Raw genomic sequence first — 21,190 nt, forward strand, 5'->3', positions numbered from 1 at the left:
TTACAGTCTCTACTTTTATCCGCTGCCATTAGCCTTCAATTTACAATTGAGTTGTAATAATGTACAAAATGTTTTCTTCAATTGTCTAGGTCAGAAGCACTTATGGTTAGTGAACTTAATAGCTAAGTGTTTCATGCTGTCAGCTCGTTGTAATTCCCTTTCTTTCTTTTTTTCCTTCTTCTTCTCTCTGAAGCGAAGCCGAAAATAATTTCACCCACAGAGCATCTTCAATTAACCACAGGGGAGAGATCACATTCTGCCACAGCGATAGCTTCTCAAGTGCTTAAAGTCTGAGTCATTTTCTCAGCTAATGCAATTCCGCAGATTACAGAACATCTCAGTCACTATTTGAATTAAACGGAAACTTTTGTGTTCCTGCCAAGTGGCAGCAAAGACACTGAGGAGAGGGCAATATGTTCCCTATAGTGTGAGTATACGAGGGACAGAAGGACAGATAGGACGGATCAAACATGTGGACAGACAGAGGGACACAGTGCAGCTGAGACTGACTTCCTCTGCTTCTTCTCCAGATCGTGGTTGCGGCTGTGCAGTCCCTCCAGGTGAAGCTTGGTATCCTGCAGCTCCGCCGTCAGTTTCTGGCACTTCTTCTTCAGCTGCTGCACAGAGCGCTGCACATCCTCATTATCTGTCTGCAGATCAGCCAACTGCAGAGCACACACACACACACACACACACACACACACGGAAACACATTTATTATTATTTTTTATGGCAGTTTAATGCATATCATTATCGCATTCATGCAACTAACAGGCTACAAGTGTGTCGTATATTAAATAGACCATTTTTTAAGCGATTGAATATTATAAAAAGTGTCTTGCCCTCCTCTCAGCATGTCTCTTGCTCTGCTGCTCCGTCTCCAGCTTGTCATCAAACTCCTGCTGGAGTTTCTTCTTGGTGAACTCCATTTCCCGAACGGCTCTGTTGTATTTTATCTGCCACTCGCCTCCTGCAGGAGAAGACACAGAATACAGAGGGACAAGCCTGTGTGTGACATTCTGGTGTCTCCTGCCTTTAATGCAGGCCAAGCAATGGCATACAGGCTCAACAGCTCAGGGATGATGGATGCTGTGGATTATGAGGCCCACTGCACTGGTTGCAGTGGTTATCACACTCAAAGACCAAAATAATATAATCTTTTGGAGGGAACAAACCAACTTCTTCTGTCAAATCCTGAATTTATGAGGTCAAAAAAGAAAATGACAGGAAACTACAAAACAGCCATTACTTTTCAACCCTAATCTTGGATAAACCGGAGGTAAGAATTCCGAGCACACCACAATAGTAGTTAGAGAAGGACATGTCTAAGTGGCACTTTCCACAGTTCTTAGCCGACCCTAATTCTGGAGCTGTCAGAGGCTATCAGAAGTATAACAGCGGCCGGGCGGACATTCAGGTTCAGGTTCATTTCCAAGCCTTATCATTTTAGAGGCTGTCCATTTCTCCTTCACATTCCAACACCGGCTCTTCCATCAGTGCCGCTCATTAGCATATATATAGCATAATGACAACTTGCAGGGCCACCGGCTCTGATCCCAACGATTATTTTCTCGTTCGTCTAAGAATTCTGAGATGCTCTGTAATGGCCTGTCTGGCTGAGGTGGGTTGAAGGGGGTAGGAACACAGGGAAAAGAAGAAGAAGAAAAAAAAAAGAAGCCTCATGGACAATATGCTCGAGGCGGGAGCTCTCTCTCCCAGCAGGGGGAGACCAGTCAACAACAGGCTTTAGTTGTATGCCCGAGAGCAAACATCTTAATCCCCTCGTTGTACATTGCAAACTTGGACCAAGTCTTACTGCCACGTCTCCTCCTGGAGCAGTCAAACTAAGACAATCATCCCTGCCGCTACGCTTAGTGTGGGGGAGATTTTTATAAACCGTGCACATAATGCTGATATGAGTGGTTCAGGGAATTATGCTTCCGACCTGAAATGACATACCCATCAGGCATGCTTAGGAAAGTTGCTGCAGGTGTCGTAAGGTGCAAAGAATTCTGGAATTTAATGCAAACGTTAAGAAGGATCCTAAAAAGTGGGAAAAGGTCACAGGAAGTCACGTTATCAACATCCCCTTTTGTTTGGTTCTTAATTTTCGGTGTAGAATTAAATTATTGTGAAAATGAGATTCTCTGGTGGCTGCGGTGTCACAAATGATAACTCAACCAACCAGCATCATCGTCGCTGTCCATCTCCCCGTTGAGATCGGCCGTTTTCATGAGGCGAGCTTCCATCACCTCCATCTCCTGCGACTCTAATTGCTTCTTCATGGCGTCAAACTTGGCCTGGAACCACGGATTTACCCACCACACAAACACAGAAGATGTGAGTCTTATTAGAATCCGAATTTTTGAAATGCGAAACTATGATTTTAAATTCATTTTTAGTGTGTGCATTTGCCTGCAGATCCTTCATGTCCTTCTCCAGGTGGAGTCTCTCTGAAGTCTCCGTCTCCAGCAACTGCGATGCCGACTCACTCGTGCTCCTCTCATCTGCGAGCTCCGCCAACAAGTCTGCAATCTGGACAAAAGCACAGAAAGCAAAAGTAGTTTGTAAAGCAAAACAACAAAATACTCCCACCACATTTCTAGTGCGAGTAAGCAAAACAAATCTTGAAGTGAAATCCATTACACTGGATATATTCTGCTCACACTGCACAAATTTCACACTGTATATTTTATTATATTTTTACATTTCCTTGTGTTAATATTCCATGTTTACTTATGATGTCTATCTTTTGACTGTCCTTGCTGCTACAACCAAACACATTTCCCCGATGTTTCTAGTAAAAGATTATCTTATCTCTTATCTTAACAAAAATAAAGGGTGCAACTCCAATGCCAATCTCAAACACCATCCTCCCAGCATGCATTGCCACATGCGAAGGGACCCACCCTGCTCTCCAATCGATCCGTGTTCAGCCTCAGCTCATTTCGCTCTTTCTCCACCCTCTCGAGCTTGGACTTCTGCAGCTGCATCTCCTCCTGCAGGACAGAATATGGCGACATGTACTCTAAGTTTCATGTTGTGTTCACAGGTAAAAGTGTAAAATATTCAGTTTTACAAGAAATATTAATTGATGACAGGGAGTGCCATGCTGCCGCGGCCAGGAGTGAATTCTGAACGTGGATTAGAGGTTGTCTATCTGAGTGGAATCTGTAAGGAGGGGGACATCAGACAGAGAGAGGTCTGCTCACGTCTTTGCTTCGCATCTGCTCCTCGGTGAGCTGGACCTTAATAAGCGGCTGGACTGTGGTGAAGAGCTTCCACCAGGGCCAGTGCTTCACACCGCGGTTCTTCTGGATGTTCTTCTGGATGCAGCGGATTGCTAGATCCTGAACCTGAGCACACGGTCGAGACAGAGGAGCAGTCAAAATATGTGCGCACACTCTCACTATATTAAGGTTATTACTTGTAACTAGATTGGCAGATACGAGCCCTTCAAAGAAATATCATAATCATGGTTTATTTCATTTGTGGTTATGGGCCGATATGAACTGTTTTAGTTTACAGAATAATCAATGCAGAAATGACTTTACAGTAAAACAATATTTTCAAACAGGTGCTTCATAAAAAGACAGAGAACAATAATTTCCCTGCAGCGATATGTTCAATACATGGTTTTAAATGCAGTACATAGAAAGAGATTGTGGTACAGTGCACAGGTATCATAGGGTGGCAGTGTTCAGAGATCCCTGGAACGATCTTAATCACTAACTGGAATCGATGTTCTACAGAACTCGTCTACTGTCACCGTATCATCCTCACCACTGATGAAAGGCATGTGAAAAATGCTGCATTTCTCAGTTTGGTGTTGTATCGCTTTTAGACGAGCGAACAGCAATCCCTCCTCTGGAGACTTTCTGCAGACTGCGTTCCAAGGCTGGGAGCTAATTTTTGATTAATTAAATCAAACATGTTGGCAGCTAATTCCGAGTATTACACGATTTCCGTGGCGCTTATGCATGAGGCTCTCTAGAAGCAGCAGATTATGGGCAAACCCAATTAGAGCGACACAATTCTCAGCATCAGGTACATTTCGCCCTGAAGGTACTCTCTATGACCAATTAGGATTTGTCACACAGTGAAAGCCTCAACGTGGACCGGAATGCAGCGAGTGTGTAACCGAAGATTTAAGCAGGTCTCACTTGTCATATTTAGTCTTAAATGAAAAGGGAACAAACAAAAGATCGTGCTGCATGAGCGGCGTGGATAAACATGTTGCTATTCATTTCACATTGAGAGCGTGTGACAACTGTAAGACAGCCCGGCGTGAATGAAGACTCATCTCACACACACCTCAGGTTCTGGGGATTTCCTCGACATGAAATCTTGGCTCTGACAGCAGCCCCCGATTACATGTATGGTCTCAGCAGGAACAGAATGGTCGGTCATGCCTGGCTAATATCATTATCACACGTAAATACAAATATATTTCCAGGAGCTATAATAGGAGAAGACGTGCGATATAGAGAAATCAACCTCATCCCAATGCGGAGCCTATATACGCTTTCACAGTGGGAGGTTTTAATGTTTTCTTGAGATGGAACTTTGGGATTGCATGTTTTAAAAGGCATAAAGTTACTTTTGTAAGAGTGTGGCAAGAGAAAAGCTAGATGCTTGCTTCTTGTTGACTTCAGTGATAATGCAGATAACTAAAAACAACAGCTATCTGAAGGACACAACTCCCAATGTGGTAAATGCCTGCTGAGCCAAAACAACAGACTTTTAAAATGCCAGGGTTGTCCCCTTGAGGAGACATTTGAAAGAGAGAGAAAAAAAGAAAAAAAAAGAATAGAAAATTCTGCTTTTGTCATTTAATGTCACATGGGCTTGGCGCAGCATCACAAGGTTAACATGCCAGGGTGTATCAATCAAAGGAACTTGTGACTTTCTGTCACATCCATATATATCACCCAGCAAGTGTCTGAGAGGGTTTGCCACAACTCACCCGCACTGATCCACAGGCAAATTGCCACGTATCTGCTAAGACTGGATACTTCATGTGCAAGAGGCGATGGAACAGGGTAAAGTCAAGGACACAGTAGATATTATTGTTATATGTTGATTATAGCAATACACTCTAAATCTTCCCCTGTGGAGAGAGAGAGAGGGAGCCGTGTTCACTTATCCAACACGGCCCTGCTACTGCTGTATAACTCTGGTGTTGAATAATATATATAAAAATATAAACATAAATAAGGTTCAGTGGGGAAAATGCCTTCCAATTTAATTGTAGTAATGAATCTAACATGCACATCTCAATCTCACCTGTGACTGCAGACGCTGACCTAACACAGTTAAAAGCTTTGATACAGTATATACATCTGTATATATTTTAGAATTGCACGATAAAGTAATTTTGTAGTTGTGTCCAAAAATATGATTTATATGATTTGACACAACTGAACATCAAATTATTCAATAATTGAAAGGACTGGGGTTTGGCGATGACCGGACCGATGGTACTGTAGTGACTCTCTGCACCAAACTGCACCAGGGACTGATCGGAGGGGGCCGTGCACTGTATGTTTAGAAGCACACGACATCGTAGCTCAGCCCAAATGACTTTTCATAAGCTGTTTCAACTACTTTTTGGAAAACCTGATATCTAATATATTCAATACAAAAACGTTTTAATTTGCCTTTGCAGTAAATGGCCTCCAAACTCTGTATGACTCGCTGAGATCAGGAATGCTCCATCTGTTATAGCTTTTAAAATTGCTCGAAAACATATATTCATATATCTGTGTATCTTATCTATCTTGTATGTCACTTTCTGTTGTCACCATTTCACAAATAAAAAATGAATTGCTTTATAAAATGTTGTTTTAAAAAAAGCTTTCATCTCAGGGTGAAATGTAATTAATTTTGTCCTTAATTTATCCTCTTGTGAAGCAATTTGTACATTTGTTAAGAAAAGTGCAATACAAATAAAGCTAATACAAGTACAGTTATTAATTATTGCCAAGGGTGAGATGAGAAGATCGATTCCACTCTTCTATCTTTCTATTTAGTGTTACATTACACTAAGACGTTAGCTAGCTTAGCTTAGCTCAAACACGTTTTTGTCTTGCTGCTAACCTAAGCCCCTGAAGGTTTTATATACACCACACAGACATTACAGTGGTATTGATCTGATCATCTAACTCTCAGTCAATTGTTTTACATGTTTCCAAAATATTAAAGTATACTTTCTCTTAAGTATAACTATTGGTCCTTGAATTTGGAGCTTCATTTGTGTTATATTGAGTGTATACGTGTGTGTGTGTGTGTGTGTGTGTGTGTGTGTGTGTGTGTGTGAACAGTTTGAAAACGCCTCTACACCGGATCGTCCTGTCCCGCTGACTCGACAGAATCTCTGCTGGACCTCATCACTATCATAATTGCATGTCACACCTTCCATCATATCCCTAAATAGAGTGTAAGCACAATGAAATTACAAGATAATGTAAAAAATAAAGTCTTACTGTTCTATTATAGATACATTTGCAAAAGATAGGGGGTATGAGAGTGCAGAGGGAAATAAATGCCTCTTCGCTAATGGATTTGGTAATTGCGCAGTTGCCTAGCAATTTTGAAAGGCTCCTCGCTGTTGATTCATCTTAAGTTCTTGCACATAATGAAACATCAGGCTTTTAGTCCGCTTCACTGTATGAATAATGAACTTTGAACCCAATATATAAATATCTTCCCCCATTTTCAGCCATTATCCATTTCTAAACCTCTTATGGGAAGAACCGTTATAGCAGAGGAGAGCGAGAAGTCCAGCGATATAAAAAGGTCATATTGATTTACCCTATAGCAAAGATGACAATTTAATAGTTTTACCGACATTACACACAAGTGAACAAGATATCTGCTCACTAACAGTATGTCACAGCGGATGGATACCAGCAACATTGATTCTGTTTCTGCGGGTTCATCCCTGGCCGACTGAGGCGACACATTCACTTAAACAGTAATTGCAGAGCGGGAGAGGGACGGCATGGCTCCATACATCAGAAGGGGGATGTATGAGGTCCAGAGAGATGGACCCATCACACGCTGCGAGAAAACTGGGTGATGGAAGATGGGTGCGGCGGCGGATGTGTGTGTGTGTGAGTCAGCAGCACGTTTGATACGGCTGAATTTAAGGGGGGCAGCGGTTTGATGAAATGCAACAGGAGTGGACGTATCAAATATCCCCCTGGGAAAGCTGACTGGATGGATTACAGTACAGGCGGACAGGGGGAAAGGGGCAATAGATTTAGAGAACACATTTGTAATTAGCTGAAGATTTACAGCAGAGAGTGTTAGATCTACCCCTGGAGCAGAGCAAACAGGCACTAAAATGAGCTCAGAACAGGGAACTCTCAACTCCTAGTGGACTGCGAGGCAGCAAGACCTATGGAGCTCCCATTCTTCAAATGAAAATACAGCTGAGGAGAAAAATGGACCTTGATAGTTATCTTTCTTCGCAAGTATAACATTTATTTTTCAATAACAATATGTCTTTTTTCTCATTCAAATGATAATTTGGATAGAAATTGTGACGGATAAATATTCGTACTCAGTTTTGATGAGTATTTCTTTGGTGTTTTGAAACCATAGCCTGTACCATAATACGCATCCCCTCCCATTGTACAAAAACTCAACTAAAATACCCTGGATACTGCACAGTAGTGATCGTGGCGCGGAGCCGTGGTATTGAGGTCCTGTGCTCAACCAATCAGTCAGTCTCAGCTGTCAATCATGACGTCTCACCCGATTTTTATAGCATCAAATAATTAACTAGAAAATCCAACAGTCTCCTTGAAAAACCACATTTAAATTCACTAGATCCAGATTTTTATTTGGATCACCAAATTGCACAAACTAAATATCAGTCCCCAGGGGGTGATCAAGATGATTTGGCTACACTTTGGGGGAGCTTTGATGTCATCCATCTTTACATACAGTCTATGATTGAACCTCCATTAACTTTGGACAAAACCGTTCGCCTCAGTGAGACGTCTTGCCTACCTTTCTCTTCTTGAAGGCCTGCCGTGCCAGGTAGCCTCGACAGGACGCTTGGAACAGGGTCAGATTGCGCTTGGTCTGCTCGTCCCTCTGTTCCTCCAGCTTAGCCAGAGTGCCAGCTCTGAAGAACAACTGGAGCGAAAAACACACACACACGCACACACACACACAAGATCAAATTAATTTATTACTAAAGGATAAAATCATTGAGAGATCATGTCATGCTAATTTTAGCCGTGGGGGAAATTAGATTTAGAGGCCGTGCTTTAATGTGAAGCAGGGCAGCGAAATAAAGAAGACGAGATGAAAAGTAAATAAAAACGCAGCGAAGCAGTAAATCAATGGGAAAAAGTGTAATCCTCGGACAAGTAGTCTTATCTAAGTGAGAAAGCTGTGATTAAGTTATTATCTCAGGCAATCAGCCTGCTCTGTTTCTAATCTGGGCCAAAGGTAAAACACAGGTAAACAGTAAGCAGCTCACGTCACGGCCCGTCTATACCTCAGCGGGATTAGGTGCTGCGAACACATTCAAGATATGACGGCAGCAAGCTATAAAAATGGATGGATGATGACAGGAAAACTGTCTCCAGCCCAGGTCTGCCTACATGGGTCTTTATAATTTACCAAATCCATATGTGATCTGTTAACAAAGCGCGAGATGGAAACGATCAAACAGCTTTAGCGGGAAAAATCTGCGAAACCATCAGGGAGGAGTGATGCATTCGGCAACGTCAGGGGATATTACTTTTTTAAAAAAATGTCTCACGAAGGCTTGGGTAGAAGCTTTATGTCTTTCATCATCATCAGGTAGTGTTTTCTAAAAGGTATAATGCTGTGCTATTTTCAGACATAGCTAATGGCATATTTTATCTCGAGCTTTGAATCCATCACCATAAGGTTATTTGGGGTTGGTGTAATTGGCATGCAAGGGAGGCAGGTTGCTAAGACGCCACTGGAATGCTTTGAGAATGGCCAAATGTGCTCGTCGACTCTGAGCCCATTTCACACCCCAGAGTGTGGCTCCACGCGAAGCTGCCTTCAAACCGTTCCCTCGTCATGTGTTCTGCGCTGCACGTATCTGAGAGCATGAGTCCCACTCTTTTCTACGTTATTGTTTCCCTTCTTGGCGGATGGCCACTTTTTTTACGACTGATAGGATTAGACATCGGCGTGCCAGCCAGTCTTTACTCTGATTACTTTACGATGGCTGTGGCGGAAAACAACGAGGGCCATCAGTTGTGAGAATTTGCTCTAATTACCTGAAAAGAAAAATTACGCTCACGTAGCCGGGCGGGATAGAGACATGCTTCTCAGGTAGCCACTGGCTAAGAAAGAAAACTGGAAGAAGGGGGAAGGCTTGGCCGCTCTCCAAAAGGATGGTAAACAAACTTCAAGGAGGGACAAGTGTAATGAAAGACACACTCCCCCCAGACAGCAAGTGTCCTCTCAGAATACAGAAGAATAAAAAAGAGCTGTGCACCGCAGCAGCTCCGTGAAGAGGAGAGGAACTGGCAGCGATTCACAGAAACGGTTTATTTAATCATTTTAAAGCCGTTTGTTTATTTGAGGTGCGGCAGCGATACTCACCCTGCTCAGACCCATGTGGTGGCTGCTCTTCTCCAAATCCAAGGACTCGAGGAGCTCCTCCACAGCCTGGGCAGAGGCACACATACACACAAACACATCTGTCAACTGCTGGATCCAGTGTGAACTTCTATCAAGCAGTTCATTAGTCCACAGTTCCCCCGAGATGCCATGTGGAACTGACGGCCCAGTGACGTTTTTCCTTTTCCCTCTCATCCATTCCTGACTCCGCAGTGGGCGCGGGAAAAAAGTTTGGCTCTCCGGAACCTCCCAACCCCAACAAAAAAACCAATTACAACTAAAATCAACTTGCTTCTGGCTTATTCCTCGTGATCCCCCACTGCAGCGTATGTGAAGGTTCACCGCCATCCATTGGGAGCCTCTCCTCTCCCTATCCGTCTATCAGCCTGGGTACACTGTAGGCGTGTCATCGTCTTAGCCTCGTCTTTCGACTTGAGCCTCCAGCCTGAAACACTACGCCGAGAATACACCACGAGAGGTTTTGCCGCGAGAGCACTGAGGGGCTTTTGTTTGCCGTGTGTTTCCACAGAAACTCAGCCCCCAATATACGGACACAGGGGGAAAGAGCTTTTCTTCCCCTTAACCCCATTCTTTCACTCTTTCTCTCATTTCAATACAGTTCGTTTCTCTCTCCATCAATACACCCTCCGTGCTAGTTGACTCCTACGAATAAATCTCCCACCAGCTTCATCCACAGGTCTTTCACAGTCATGTTTTTAAGACAAAAGCCCTGAAGTGGTAAAGCACCAGTGCTGTCGAGGGGAAAACACTGAGTATGTCAACTTGGATGTTATTTGTGTAGCTTTAGATGCAAGGAAGATTTTTCGGAGCCACAGAACCGATCTGCCTCCTTCCCGAGCATGATACTGATGAGGTTAAGTTGATTAGGTCATTACAATGGCTCTGATGAATGGAGGTTTATTTCTCTGTCAGCCGACTGCTGACAAATCAGAGGCAGATGTAATGAAACTGCCTCCTCACGACATTAATCTTCACCGTGCTCGGCCACTGGTGGAGCTGTGTTTTTTTCCACCTCCCTCTCTCGCTGATTTACTTACTCTCCTCTCGTCCTTCACTATGTAGTTTCGGCCGTGCTTCTTGGTGAGGTGCGGCGCCAGCACGTCGAATCGTCGCCGGAACTCGGAGAACACCATGTGATCGGGGTAACCTGTGAAGGTCAGAATTGGATAACAACATTATATTCGACAAATACTTATACAGAGTCATGGGTGTTTTGCTGCGGATGTCCCTGATGGAGAAAGTTTGTGCTTTTGTAGCTGCGTCTCAATTCAGGGGCTGCATCCTTCGGAGGCTGCATTTGAAAACTGATTACGCCACAGATGTCCTTTCATCCCAGAGAAACAAAGGCTCCAAAGTGTGTCCCTCCCAGACCCACCTATCCCGGGATTCATTGCGCTTTTGTGATGAAGAGGTAATGGCGAAGGCAAGCGATGAGACCCATGTGTAAGTATCACACTTCAACTCAACCTAACATGTAACAGTACAGACGTTAAAAAAGCAAGGGCCATTAAAACCTTCTCGTCATGTCCAAATTCAGCTTTGTTGCTAGGCAACAGCAATAATGGTGGGACACGCTGGTGATGCCAGTCAAGGAAAGCCTCTGTAGACCACAGCCTCTCATTTCGGTTCCACCTTTGCAGTCTACGCGTCCCACAAAGACCGCCTCCTTCTTTGTGGCCCGGGTGGACCGCATCCTTGTCCCCTGAATTGAGACACAGCCTTTACCTGTCTTCGGTTTGTTATTGAAGCAGTTACCTCACCTTGCCTGTAGATCCGGAGAGAATCAAGCAGCTTGGAGCCGCGCAGCTGAGCGCGCAGCAAGGCCACATCGAGCTGCATTAGGCCCGGATCTCCACTCTCTCCTTGAGCCTCACTTTCCCCTGCTTTGTACAGGGATCCACTCAGAGCCTTCAGGGCATCGGCCTTGGGCAATATGCAGTGAACAAAGTGAATCCTGGACCTCCGCACCATGTCAAGAAGAGCATCCTGCAGAAGGGACAGGGAACGCTGGTTGGAACCGGCCAAACAGCCAAAGCAATATCTTCTATCGATGTTTCTACATGCAAATCGGCAGCTTAGCGTCCTTACTTGAAACAGACAAATGCACGTACATCTCACGATAATACACAAACAATTTCTTTAACAAGTTAAATCTGTTCTGTTCAGTCTCTCTCTCTCTTCCTACTCCCCCCACTCTCTCCTCTTTCGCCCCTTTCCACCCACCTCTCCTCTCGCCGCAATGGGCAGATGGCCGCCCACACTGAGTCTGGCTCTGGTCGTGGTTTCTCCCCGATAAAAGGGAGTTTTGTTCTTTCCACAGTCGCCAATTGTCTATATTTTCTCTATAATGTTGTTAGGTCTCAACCTCACGATGTAAAATGCTTGAGATAATGTATGTTGTGATAGAGTGCCATACAAATATAATTGAATTCAAATCAATTGGATTAAATCTACAATTTACTCTGACAACGCTGGAAGATAATACAAAAATGTTCTATCATCTTAAATGTACAGCCTACCCTTTAAGTGAATATATTTTTCTATAAACTTTGTGAGCTTCATATGGATTCATTAGGCAAATTTCCATTTGAGGCTCATGGCTTTAAGCTTTGATCAATCGCTATTTGAAAAACACCAATCTTTACAATACAATCTGAAACAGTACTCTGCATGTTGGATAAGTGCCACTCCTATTTCTGTATTATGGGTTATTAAGGTATTATTTGATACATCTTACTCTTTCCTCTCTCTTGGTTATTGCCACTTAAACCTAAACAACCTCAATTGGGTATTAAAGCGCCCAATATCCCTTTTAATTATGTTCACACCTCACAGTTTACATCCCTAACCACACAATATTTCACCCTAATGTATTTGCCATGACTATGCAGTGTGCTAGTATTGGAGTAAGCAAAAAACTTTTTTAATGGCATTGTACCGGATTTAAAGTTATCTGGGCTTTTGCAGAACTATTCAATATCGACATTTTCGTCGAGCAATGGGGTTGGAAGCAGAAAAGCGGCAGAGCTGTTCTTATAAAGCACACTAACACCAGGCCCTAATATCATTTTCAGATTGATTTTATTCTCTGGCTGCAGCTCAAACACCGGCCTTCATCCCATCCATTTTCTTTATAAAGCTGCATCGAGCTATTTGCGACCGCTACGTAGATTTCAAAAACAAATTTACAGCTATGAGCCCTCATATATTCCATCAGCCTGTCAAGCTTCTGGAGCTGAACTGTTAGCAAACAAGAAACTGAAGACTCAGGGGTTGACTCTCAGTGGGTCTTGGCAGTGCTACTACATCACAAGGACTAAATTAATGTTTAACATCAACAATGTTGACAACAGCAATGGTGATGTCTTCATTTTCCTTCCATTTTCATATTAAAGATGGAGTAACTTGTTTTTGTTCCGGTGCCCAGTTGCCGTCCCAGGTCCCCAAATACGCTTCCAGCTCACTGCCTTTGAAACGTGGACGAACACATACAAAATAAATTCTGACAGGCTGATTTGTCCCATCCTCTCCTCTCACCACTTGAAGCTTTATCTGGATGCACAAGGACTTCTTCTTGATGGCGGCCACCCCTGTGGTGAAGGTCTTTCTCATGCTGGTGGCCCGTCGCAAGGACAGCTGGGAAACGCCCTCGAGGCCAGCGATGGAACCCGACAAAACAGTGGCTCCCCCTGATCGGCCCATGACCAGCGAGTTGATGATCTTCCTGCAAAAAAACAAACAAAAACGAAAAAACACCACCTTAGTATAGATCTTTTGTAATACGCCGCTAAAGTGACAGTTTATGCCACAAAACTCCTCGTGCATGTGTGCCACTCACTTCTGGGAGTCCTGCAGGAGGCTGGTGGCGTTGGTCGAGGCAGGATTCTGTTTGGCGTAGTTGAGCCACCCGCAGACGTTGTACTCCACCCAGTCCGTCCCATGACTGTGCCCCAGCAGGAAATGGTTGTCCTTCTCGCTCTTCAAGAGGAAAGTGTGACCTGATACAGATGTAGGATATGAGAGATCCACTGGTTGGTTGTGAATACAAAGAGATGAGAAATAGAGTCTGCATAGGGTTGATCAAACCGTCCGTTAGCCTGTCCATGCAGTTTTCATATGAAATTATATATCCATGAAACTGTACTCTCATAAATAACACTGATGTGGGTGGTAAACCAGAGAGGAGAGCTCACATCTGCTCTACTGCATCTGCAATGTTAAAACCTGAAGCTTTCAGCTGTCGTTTTAAAGACTAAAATGGCCCTTATGTTTTCCTGAATAATATATGGGGGATGTTTTTTTTATTAAGTGAGGTAAGTGTGTATAGAGATGGCACTGGTCAATTTGTCATATAGTGCTAAGTGCACAACAATTTACATTGATATGAGGAGTCCTGTGTCTATAATACAGTGTACAGTGTCCCCTCCTGTTTGCCACTGCATTTTTATTGAGACAAATAATTACACATTTCTTACACCGCACTGATATTTTCACTCTCTTATTTCTTATTTTATTCTCTATCTAACTTTTAATTTCTGTTAAAATCCTTCTTTTTTGTATTGTCTTATGTTGTTTTTACAATTTGTTATGATGCCTTTTATATTTTATGTAAAGCACTTACAAATAAACTTAACTTGCCGACTGATGTTAAATGGTCAAATATCTAAAATCAAGCCTATAGGCAGAGTTGGTAAATTCTGTAAGAGAATCGTGTATAGAGTGCAAAATAAATTAGAATGGTACTCTGTAGAGCGTTTACCTAACAGTCCCCTAAACTATGTTTAAATTATATGATATCATATGATATCGATGTGAATCAGCACCAACTTGTACACACAAATGTGCCTGATATTTCTCATCAAGATCCATGAATTACTTTCTGAGAAATTGACAAAAATGTTGAAAAATGTCTTGCAATGTTAAAGAAAGTGAAAAATAATTTGTGAATCCACCCCTTGATCCAGATCCACACCAGATTATTTGGTTCTTCCCTGACCCATGTTACATCCTTTCACTAAGTTTTGTGGTAATCTGTTCAGTTGTTTTTGTGTAATCATGCTTACAAAACAAACAAACCACTAAACAAATTGACAGGGGTGAAAACACAACCTCTTTGGTCGAGGTAAGAATGTCTCTTCTCTAACAAATGACCAATACTAACACATTTCAAGCCACAACAACAGAGATGAAAGCTACAAACATCAATATATTAATATAATATGCTTATTTGGATCAAATATTCATATTGGGTTGTTTACTCTGTCAGTTTCTTTAAAAACCATTAGGGAAATGCTTGCCATACTTAATATTAGCTTTAACTGTGAGGTTAGGTGTAAGTGTGTGTGTGTGTGTGTCTGTGTGTGTTTGTCCTCTCCTTGCCTTTACTCTCCCCCTCGGCAGGTCCATAGTAGCTAAAGAGACGTCCCAGCAGCGTTTCCTCTGATCCCCCGGGCTGCACCGCCTCCTCCTCCATCAGCCACAACAGGCCCCGTGCCTCGTCTGTGCGAACTGTCCGTACCTGTCATATAACGGCATATGAACAAATACACATAGACACACATGCACAAAGGTCATAGGTCATTAATGTGATCCTAATGAGGACAGAAAATGCTCAGTTTTACCTTCAGTCCTTAAAGAAGAATAGTATGTAAGAAGAAATGACTATCTAGTCCTGACTTCAAGCATCAGTGTTACTTTAGCTGACTTCCTATTTTACCTATTTACTATTAGGCCCCCTGTCATGATCCCGCTCCAGTTAAGGACTTTTGTAAAGCCCCTTTTCCACTGGTCAAAAAAATACTTTCACCCGCTAACATCTGGCTTTTGTCTACAATGGGAATGGATAAAGTCAGATAACTCCCAGGTCAAATGACTCTGCACTAGACACTGGTGTTTATCGACTCTGGTTCCGATCAACAGTGATGGAAATCCACGAGAACGCGTTAATTTGGCAAGACAAAGGGAAAGGGTGCCTCAGTTGTCGTCCATGATGGCCAACATGAAGCCAAGAGAGAGGACAAAGATCCACCAAGGGCCAAGAATCTTGGTGTAAAACATGTATAAGACTTTTGCTATCAGTTGTGTTTTTTTTTGCTGTTTCCCTGTGGACTTTGAATAGCATATATTCTTATTCTGTTATCTTTTACGGACTTTGCATTTTCTTGAAAGACACTTTGGGGTTCTTCTAATGGACTCTTGTGTTACCGTCCATGTGTGTCCCTGCCTGTTTAGTTATGTTATCCCTCATTTTGTCTCACTTCCTATTTTATTTTGAAGCCCCCGTCCTTATGTCCTTTATTTGCTTCACTTCCTTTTGTTTGTCTTGTTTCCCCTTGACGTTGTCTGAACCTGTTCCTGATGTGTTTCACCTGTGTCTAATAAGCCCCGCCTCCTTTGTGTATTTATTCTCGTTGCTCCCAGTCCTCCGTTTCGTTCGGCTTCAGTTCAGTTCGGTTTTGTTCGTGCGCTGATTCCTGGTTTTTCCTGTTCATGTTTCTGAGTTTTACGGATGTTTTGATGTTTGAGTTTTTAGTTTTAAGTTTTAAGTTATCTGAGTTTATTTTTTTGTACCAGCCAGAGCCACTATCAAACACTCATTTTTCTGCACAACCTGCCTTGTTCTGTGCCTCGCTGTGGCTGCATTTGTCTCAAACGTGACGCCCTAACACATAAAATCCACCACATCAGAAGAAACAGCCTTGCGACCAGGACAGTCGAGTTGCTATTAGATGAAAACAAACTGCTGAATCCGAGGATATCCGCGCTTCAGTGTTTATCCACCTCGGGATAAAAAAAAACAAGATATTGCTCCTCATAAAAGATTCAGAAAATGATCAGACAAATGCGGAGGGCTGTCTTCCAGAGTCAGCGTCTCATGAAATATTAGCCACTCTCCAAAATGTCAGTAAAAGCAGTTTGGTGAATGTTTCCACAGCGAGAGCCGGTTGTGACAGGCCTAATATAAATATTAGCGTCGGAAATTAAAGTTCCAAAAGCATTTGTAGTCTCTGTGCCCTTCAGCAGTTGCCGCCATAATAGCATCATCAATTTAGCGTTTCCTTATAATCTAAATGGAAATGCAGAAAGAAGGAGTTCATGAGTATGAGGAGTAGCAGGGGAGAAGGAATTAAAAAGTAATACAATTAGTATTTTAATTAGCGTGAACGAGGGGAAGAAAATAAAACCCACTCCAGCACTTGTGATGCTGAGAAAAGGCTTTGGTTGCTTTCTTTTATGATTCCAACAATAATGTGACTTTATTGGACAGTGCAGCGCAAATATTCTCACCTTTTACCATATGTTTAACCTTCCTACACAAGACGTATGCTAATATTCACCATAATATAATCATAAGGGTTCTATTCTCCAATCCTTTGGTCTCCTTTGAAAGAGATTTAGGACCAAAAAGTCAGAATGGGTGAAAGAGATACTGAACCAAAGCTACAGACAAACATGGTAAAAATACAAACTACTTTTTGGCATTAAAATGGAACATAAGATCTCTAGTACTGGTTCTGAGAAGTGCTTTTGTTAGAGCCATTTGTAAAATACTTGTGTTTTTTGACTTATTTGATTTCATAGCTACAATGCAGCTTAATTAGGACCAATAATTACTACAGTCAGCCCCGGCCTCTGATTGGTTACAAGCTATAATGCGCTGCCTGTGCTAGTTAGATAATTTAGTTGAAGCTACAGAGCTTTGAGAGCACACTAGTCTTTGACCATGCTTATATTACTACCCGCGGTTCTTGATGTGTACTTATTGTGCTTGTGTATTTTGTATTTGAAGAAATCATTTTCAGTTACATTTTGAAACAAAGTACCTGGAATACAAAGTTTTGTCGAAGCACACGTCAGCTACATGTGTGGACTCTATAGCTTAACTGGGCATTTTCAAGGAATAGACGGAGCCACACTAACAGTTTTTTGGAGCCACAAGTCTGAACACGTTCTGTTTCCACAGCTGCTGCAGGAGCATGTAATCCTCAGCTCCTTTGCACATATAGAATCAGGAGACTTGCAGCTTTCAAACAATGTATGATTGGCCGAGGTTGTGAGGAGACTGTATGACGTATTACGGCAATATGGAAGAAAAAAAATTGGAGACTTCAAGGATAGAGTTGTAATTAAGAAGGAAGTCTTAATATCGCGAGAATAAAGTTGTAAGTTAATGAGAAAAACAGTCATACGCATGAGATTAAAGAAAAAAACTATTTAGGAAATAAACAGCGAGTAGAACCCATGCTCTGCAGATTTCCTCTCCTTCTGGATCCAAAAACCTGATAACCAATCTCATGATTTCTTGAGAAACCACAAAACCCTTTTGAAGATCACGCAGATGTAACGACAGCCACAAAGTCAAATTCCTCCAGGTCCATGTGGTTCTTTCTTCAGAATAGTCAGTTTCCTCAAACTTATGATAATTTGGTGCTGATGAGCAAAAGATGACGTATTCCATTTTTTTCTGAAACTTATATGAAAGTCAAACTTAACATGAATGCTCCACATATCTCATTTGAACCCACTGGCGACAGGCTGATCTTTTGATATTCCCCCTGCAGAATGACATGTAGCCTAAATTATGAATTCACTCTCATAAAAAACGTAATTTAAGTCTCGTAAAATTACGACTCTATTCCCAAAATATCTTCTTTTTTTCTGATCGATTAGCCCAAATACTCAAGAGTCCACTACAGACCAAAATACATCTTGAGTAAAGAGTGACCAAGACCAAAGAGTGCCATGGGCGGAGAAGTGCATTTCAAATGTTTAGTTTATGTTTACAGCATACTTACACACACACACACACACACACATAACTACCAGGGTCAAAGTTTCATTGGTAAACTTTTTGGCCAGAGACATTTAGAAAAGGTCACAATTATTTTGTGGATTACAACAAGCTCCAGAGAAAACCACCCCAACATGAAGGTGTCCAGCTGGGTTAACATGGCTAAAGCCTGAATCCACCCTGGGAAACCCTTGGCTGAGGAACCAAACCCACAAAACTAAAAACGGTTTCAGCAGCTGTATGGAAGTTCCACTGGAGACGCGCTTATCAGCGGCACACACTACACTGGCTGCGAATACAACAACACACAGTATCAGTATGGAGGAGATATATACGACGACCATGAGGCCTGCAATGAATTGAGCATTAAGCCTGTTTGTGATAATGGACATCAGGGCTGCAGCAGGAAAGAAAAATATGAGAAAAGAAAGGACGTCAGTGGAATCCGTGTTTCTTCCCCTTTTGGTTTTTAGTGTGATGTAGTACAGTTCACTGCTTCGGATGCCATTCCCATTAGAGCGGGGGACCATTTTAAAAGTAAAGCACTCAAACCAAACACACTGGAATTATACCAAAGTGATCTATGACTCTCTAAACTCTGCCATTTCTGTTTCCATGGTGCAGTTCACAGGCTGCAAAGGCCAAACATTGATTTTCTTTCTCGAAGTCAATTTTATAACCTTTCTTTTCCTGCTGCTTCCCTCTCTTTCTATAGCCTCGCCTAAAAGATGAGAACAAAAAAATCACAATTCGATATTTGAAAACGCTGCTTAAAAAGCGATATTCATCGTCCGAATACAAAAAGGGCGTCCCGAGAATAGCGTGTGAAAATAGATCACGAAAAGGAATGCAAGTCCCTTGGGTGGTGATTTATACATGAAAAATACAGGAATAAAATGTGTATAAGTGGGGGTGCAGTTAAACAGGTAACTTAAAAAACTGAAATGAAATGAAGAGCACAGACACAAAAAGGGATTGATCTTACCAGGGCTTGGCTGGAGGCTTGGTCGACCACTGATACGGAGAGAGATGTGCTGGGCTCCGTGTCATCTAAAGCGAGCTCTATGTTCTCCTACAGGAAGACAGACGAGCAAAGTGACAGGGTCAGAGTATGAATATTGTTCCTTTTTTGGGGGGGGGGGACAAAGAAATGATTCAGTGTCTACTATAGACTTCAGCACAGAAGATAGTTTGGAATCTTTCTATGGCCACAGACAAATGTATTTGATTGAGAAGAATGATAATGTAGAAGATAGTTACATGTGTAACCATGTTTCTCTGAGTGAGGAGTCGACTGCCACTTTTTCAAGCATGGGACCTTTTCCCAGTAAACCCAGGAAACTGTAGCTGCTTTCATTCATGCGGACATTTTCCTGACATTTTCTGAAAGTGCTGTATGTGAGAATGCAAATTTCCACTGAGAGTGAGGCCGTAAGAGAATACAGCAGGAAAATTCACAGTCAGCGAGCGGGTGGGCGTGTTGATGTTTCTAACATGTGACGGACAGGCAGCTGGAGGAATACAACTATCTGAGGGCGAAAAAAAGATGAAGATGTCTACTCGGAAAGACAACGAGAATCAAGAGCTTTTGGCGATAAGGGCCGACTCCAGTGTCTGTGCTGTAAACCAACACACTGCTTTCCTCAGCAGAATATATACATCATGTGCTGCCTCCTGCATGCTCTACTCAGGGGACAACCCTTACATTCTTTTCCTGGACGACCTCCTGCTGCATTCATCACACATGAAAAGCTACCAGAAAATGTCGTTTTCTGGTTCATGTAAAAAAAAAAAAAAACAGTTTATGGATCAACAGTTTGATCACAAGAAGCCAGTTCCTGCTTCTTTTCCTCAAACAAATCCATGGTCTTCTCTTCGTAGTTCCAGATTATCAAAGAACGATGGTGTTTGTGGGACTGAACATTGTTGACTTGTCCAACACAAGTTGTTTTTCCAGCTTTTCAAATTGAAGGATTTAGTTTGCGTCCATGCCCTATAATGGAGTCGCAGGCAGCTTGAATTACTCCCAAGGATTTTTATGGATATTGAAAAAAAACAAAAAACAATTGCATATTAAATGTAAGAAAAGCAAAAGCATCAACAAATCTATTATAATAACAAGGGAAGCTTGGCGTTTACTGAGGCTTTTTTTTCCCTGTGAGTAAATCGAAAAAGCTAAAAGATTTCATTACTGCTGAAGATAACATTTCGAGAATAAAGTGGAAATAAATACAGAAAATTACCTCCACCGGAGCAAAACAGGCATATGGCAGCTCACGGTGACAAAGTGCGCGGCGCACTGGAAATGTGGGTAAATGTTGGCGGTGCTAATGGTGCGGCCGTGACAGATGCCACTGTTCGAGTCGACTGTGTATGAGAAGTGGCCTAAATGATTTTTGTTCTCTGCCGCGGAGAGTCACCATGCGGAGGAAATGCAAAAATCCCATATCCACACAGAGCTGCAGCACACGGCGGCGTTTAATTTGAAAACACAAAGCGTGCGCCTGCTGTTGTGTATCACACTTTCACCTGCCTGTCACTGCCGTTGTTGATACTGTGTGCCGTTTCAAATGAGTTTGACCCAGTTTTCAAATGACACTTTCCCAGACTCTCATATTTCCAGGATGCACCGAAAAGAGAGAACTACACCGCGCCGATTTTATGCAAAATTTCCTTTAGCTCAAAATCTCTTCCTCCCAGGCGGAGGATGTGGGTGGGAACGTGGGCGGGAAAATCCCAAGATCCGTCTGCACTGTA

General features: G+C 42.5%; 1 protein-coding gene across 12 annotated transcripts in view; it reads right to left on the reverse strand.

Annotated features, from left to right (window-relative positions):
* Window positions 1-21,190, reverse strand: part of LOC118122008 (unconventional myosin-XVIIIa-like) — a 71,652-nt gene that overhangs the window by 22,215 nt on the left and 28,247 nt on the right. For all 12 annotated transcript variants that reach the window (XM_047343452.1, XM_047343451.1, XM_047343453.1 and 9 more), the window contains 14 exons: window positions 19,419-19,505; window positions 15,022-15,160; window positions 13,481-13,640; window positions 13,180-13,366; window positions 11,403-11,628; window positions 10,680-10,789; window positions 9,604-9,669; window positions 8,020-8,148; window positions 3,213-3,356; window positions 2,910-2,999; window positions 2,416-2,535; window positions 2,186-2,300; window positions 843-970; window positions 511-665 (listed from right to left, as the gene is read on the reverse strand). In XM_047343452.1, coding sequence (XP_047199408.1) covers window positions 511-665; window positions 843-970; window positions 2,186-2,300; window positions 2,416-2,535; window positions 2,910-2,999; window positions 3,213-3,356; window positions 8,020-8,148; window positions 9,604-9,669; window positions 10,680-10,789; window positions 11,403-11,628; window positions 13,180-13,366; window positions 13,481-13,640; window positions 15,022-15,160; window positions 19,419-19,505 — 1,856 coding nt within the window. The remainder of the gene's footprint in view (window positions 1-510; window positions 666-842; window positions 971-2,185; window positions 2,301-2,415; window positions 2,536-2,909; window positions 3,000-3,212; window positions 3,357-8,019; window positions 8,149-9,603; window positions 9,670-10,679; window positions 10,790-11,402; window positions 11,629-13,179; window positions 13,367-13,480; window positions 13,641-15,021; window positions 15,161-19,418; window positions 19,506-21,190) is intronic.

This window comes from Hippoglossus stenolepis, chromosome 15 (genome assembly GCF_022539355.2).
Source record: "Hippoglossus stenolepis isolate QCI-W04-F060 chromosome 15, HSTE1.2, whole genome shotgun sequence".
NCBI lineage: Eukaryota > Metazoa > Chordata > Actinopteri > Pleuronectiformes > Pleuronectidae > Hippoglossus > Hippoglossus stenolepis.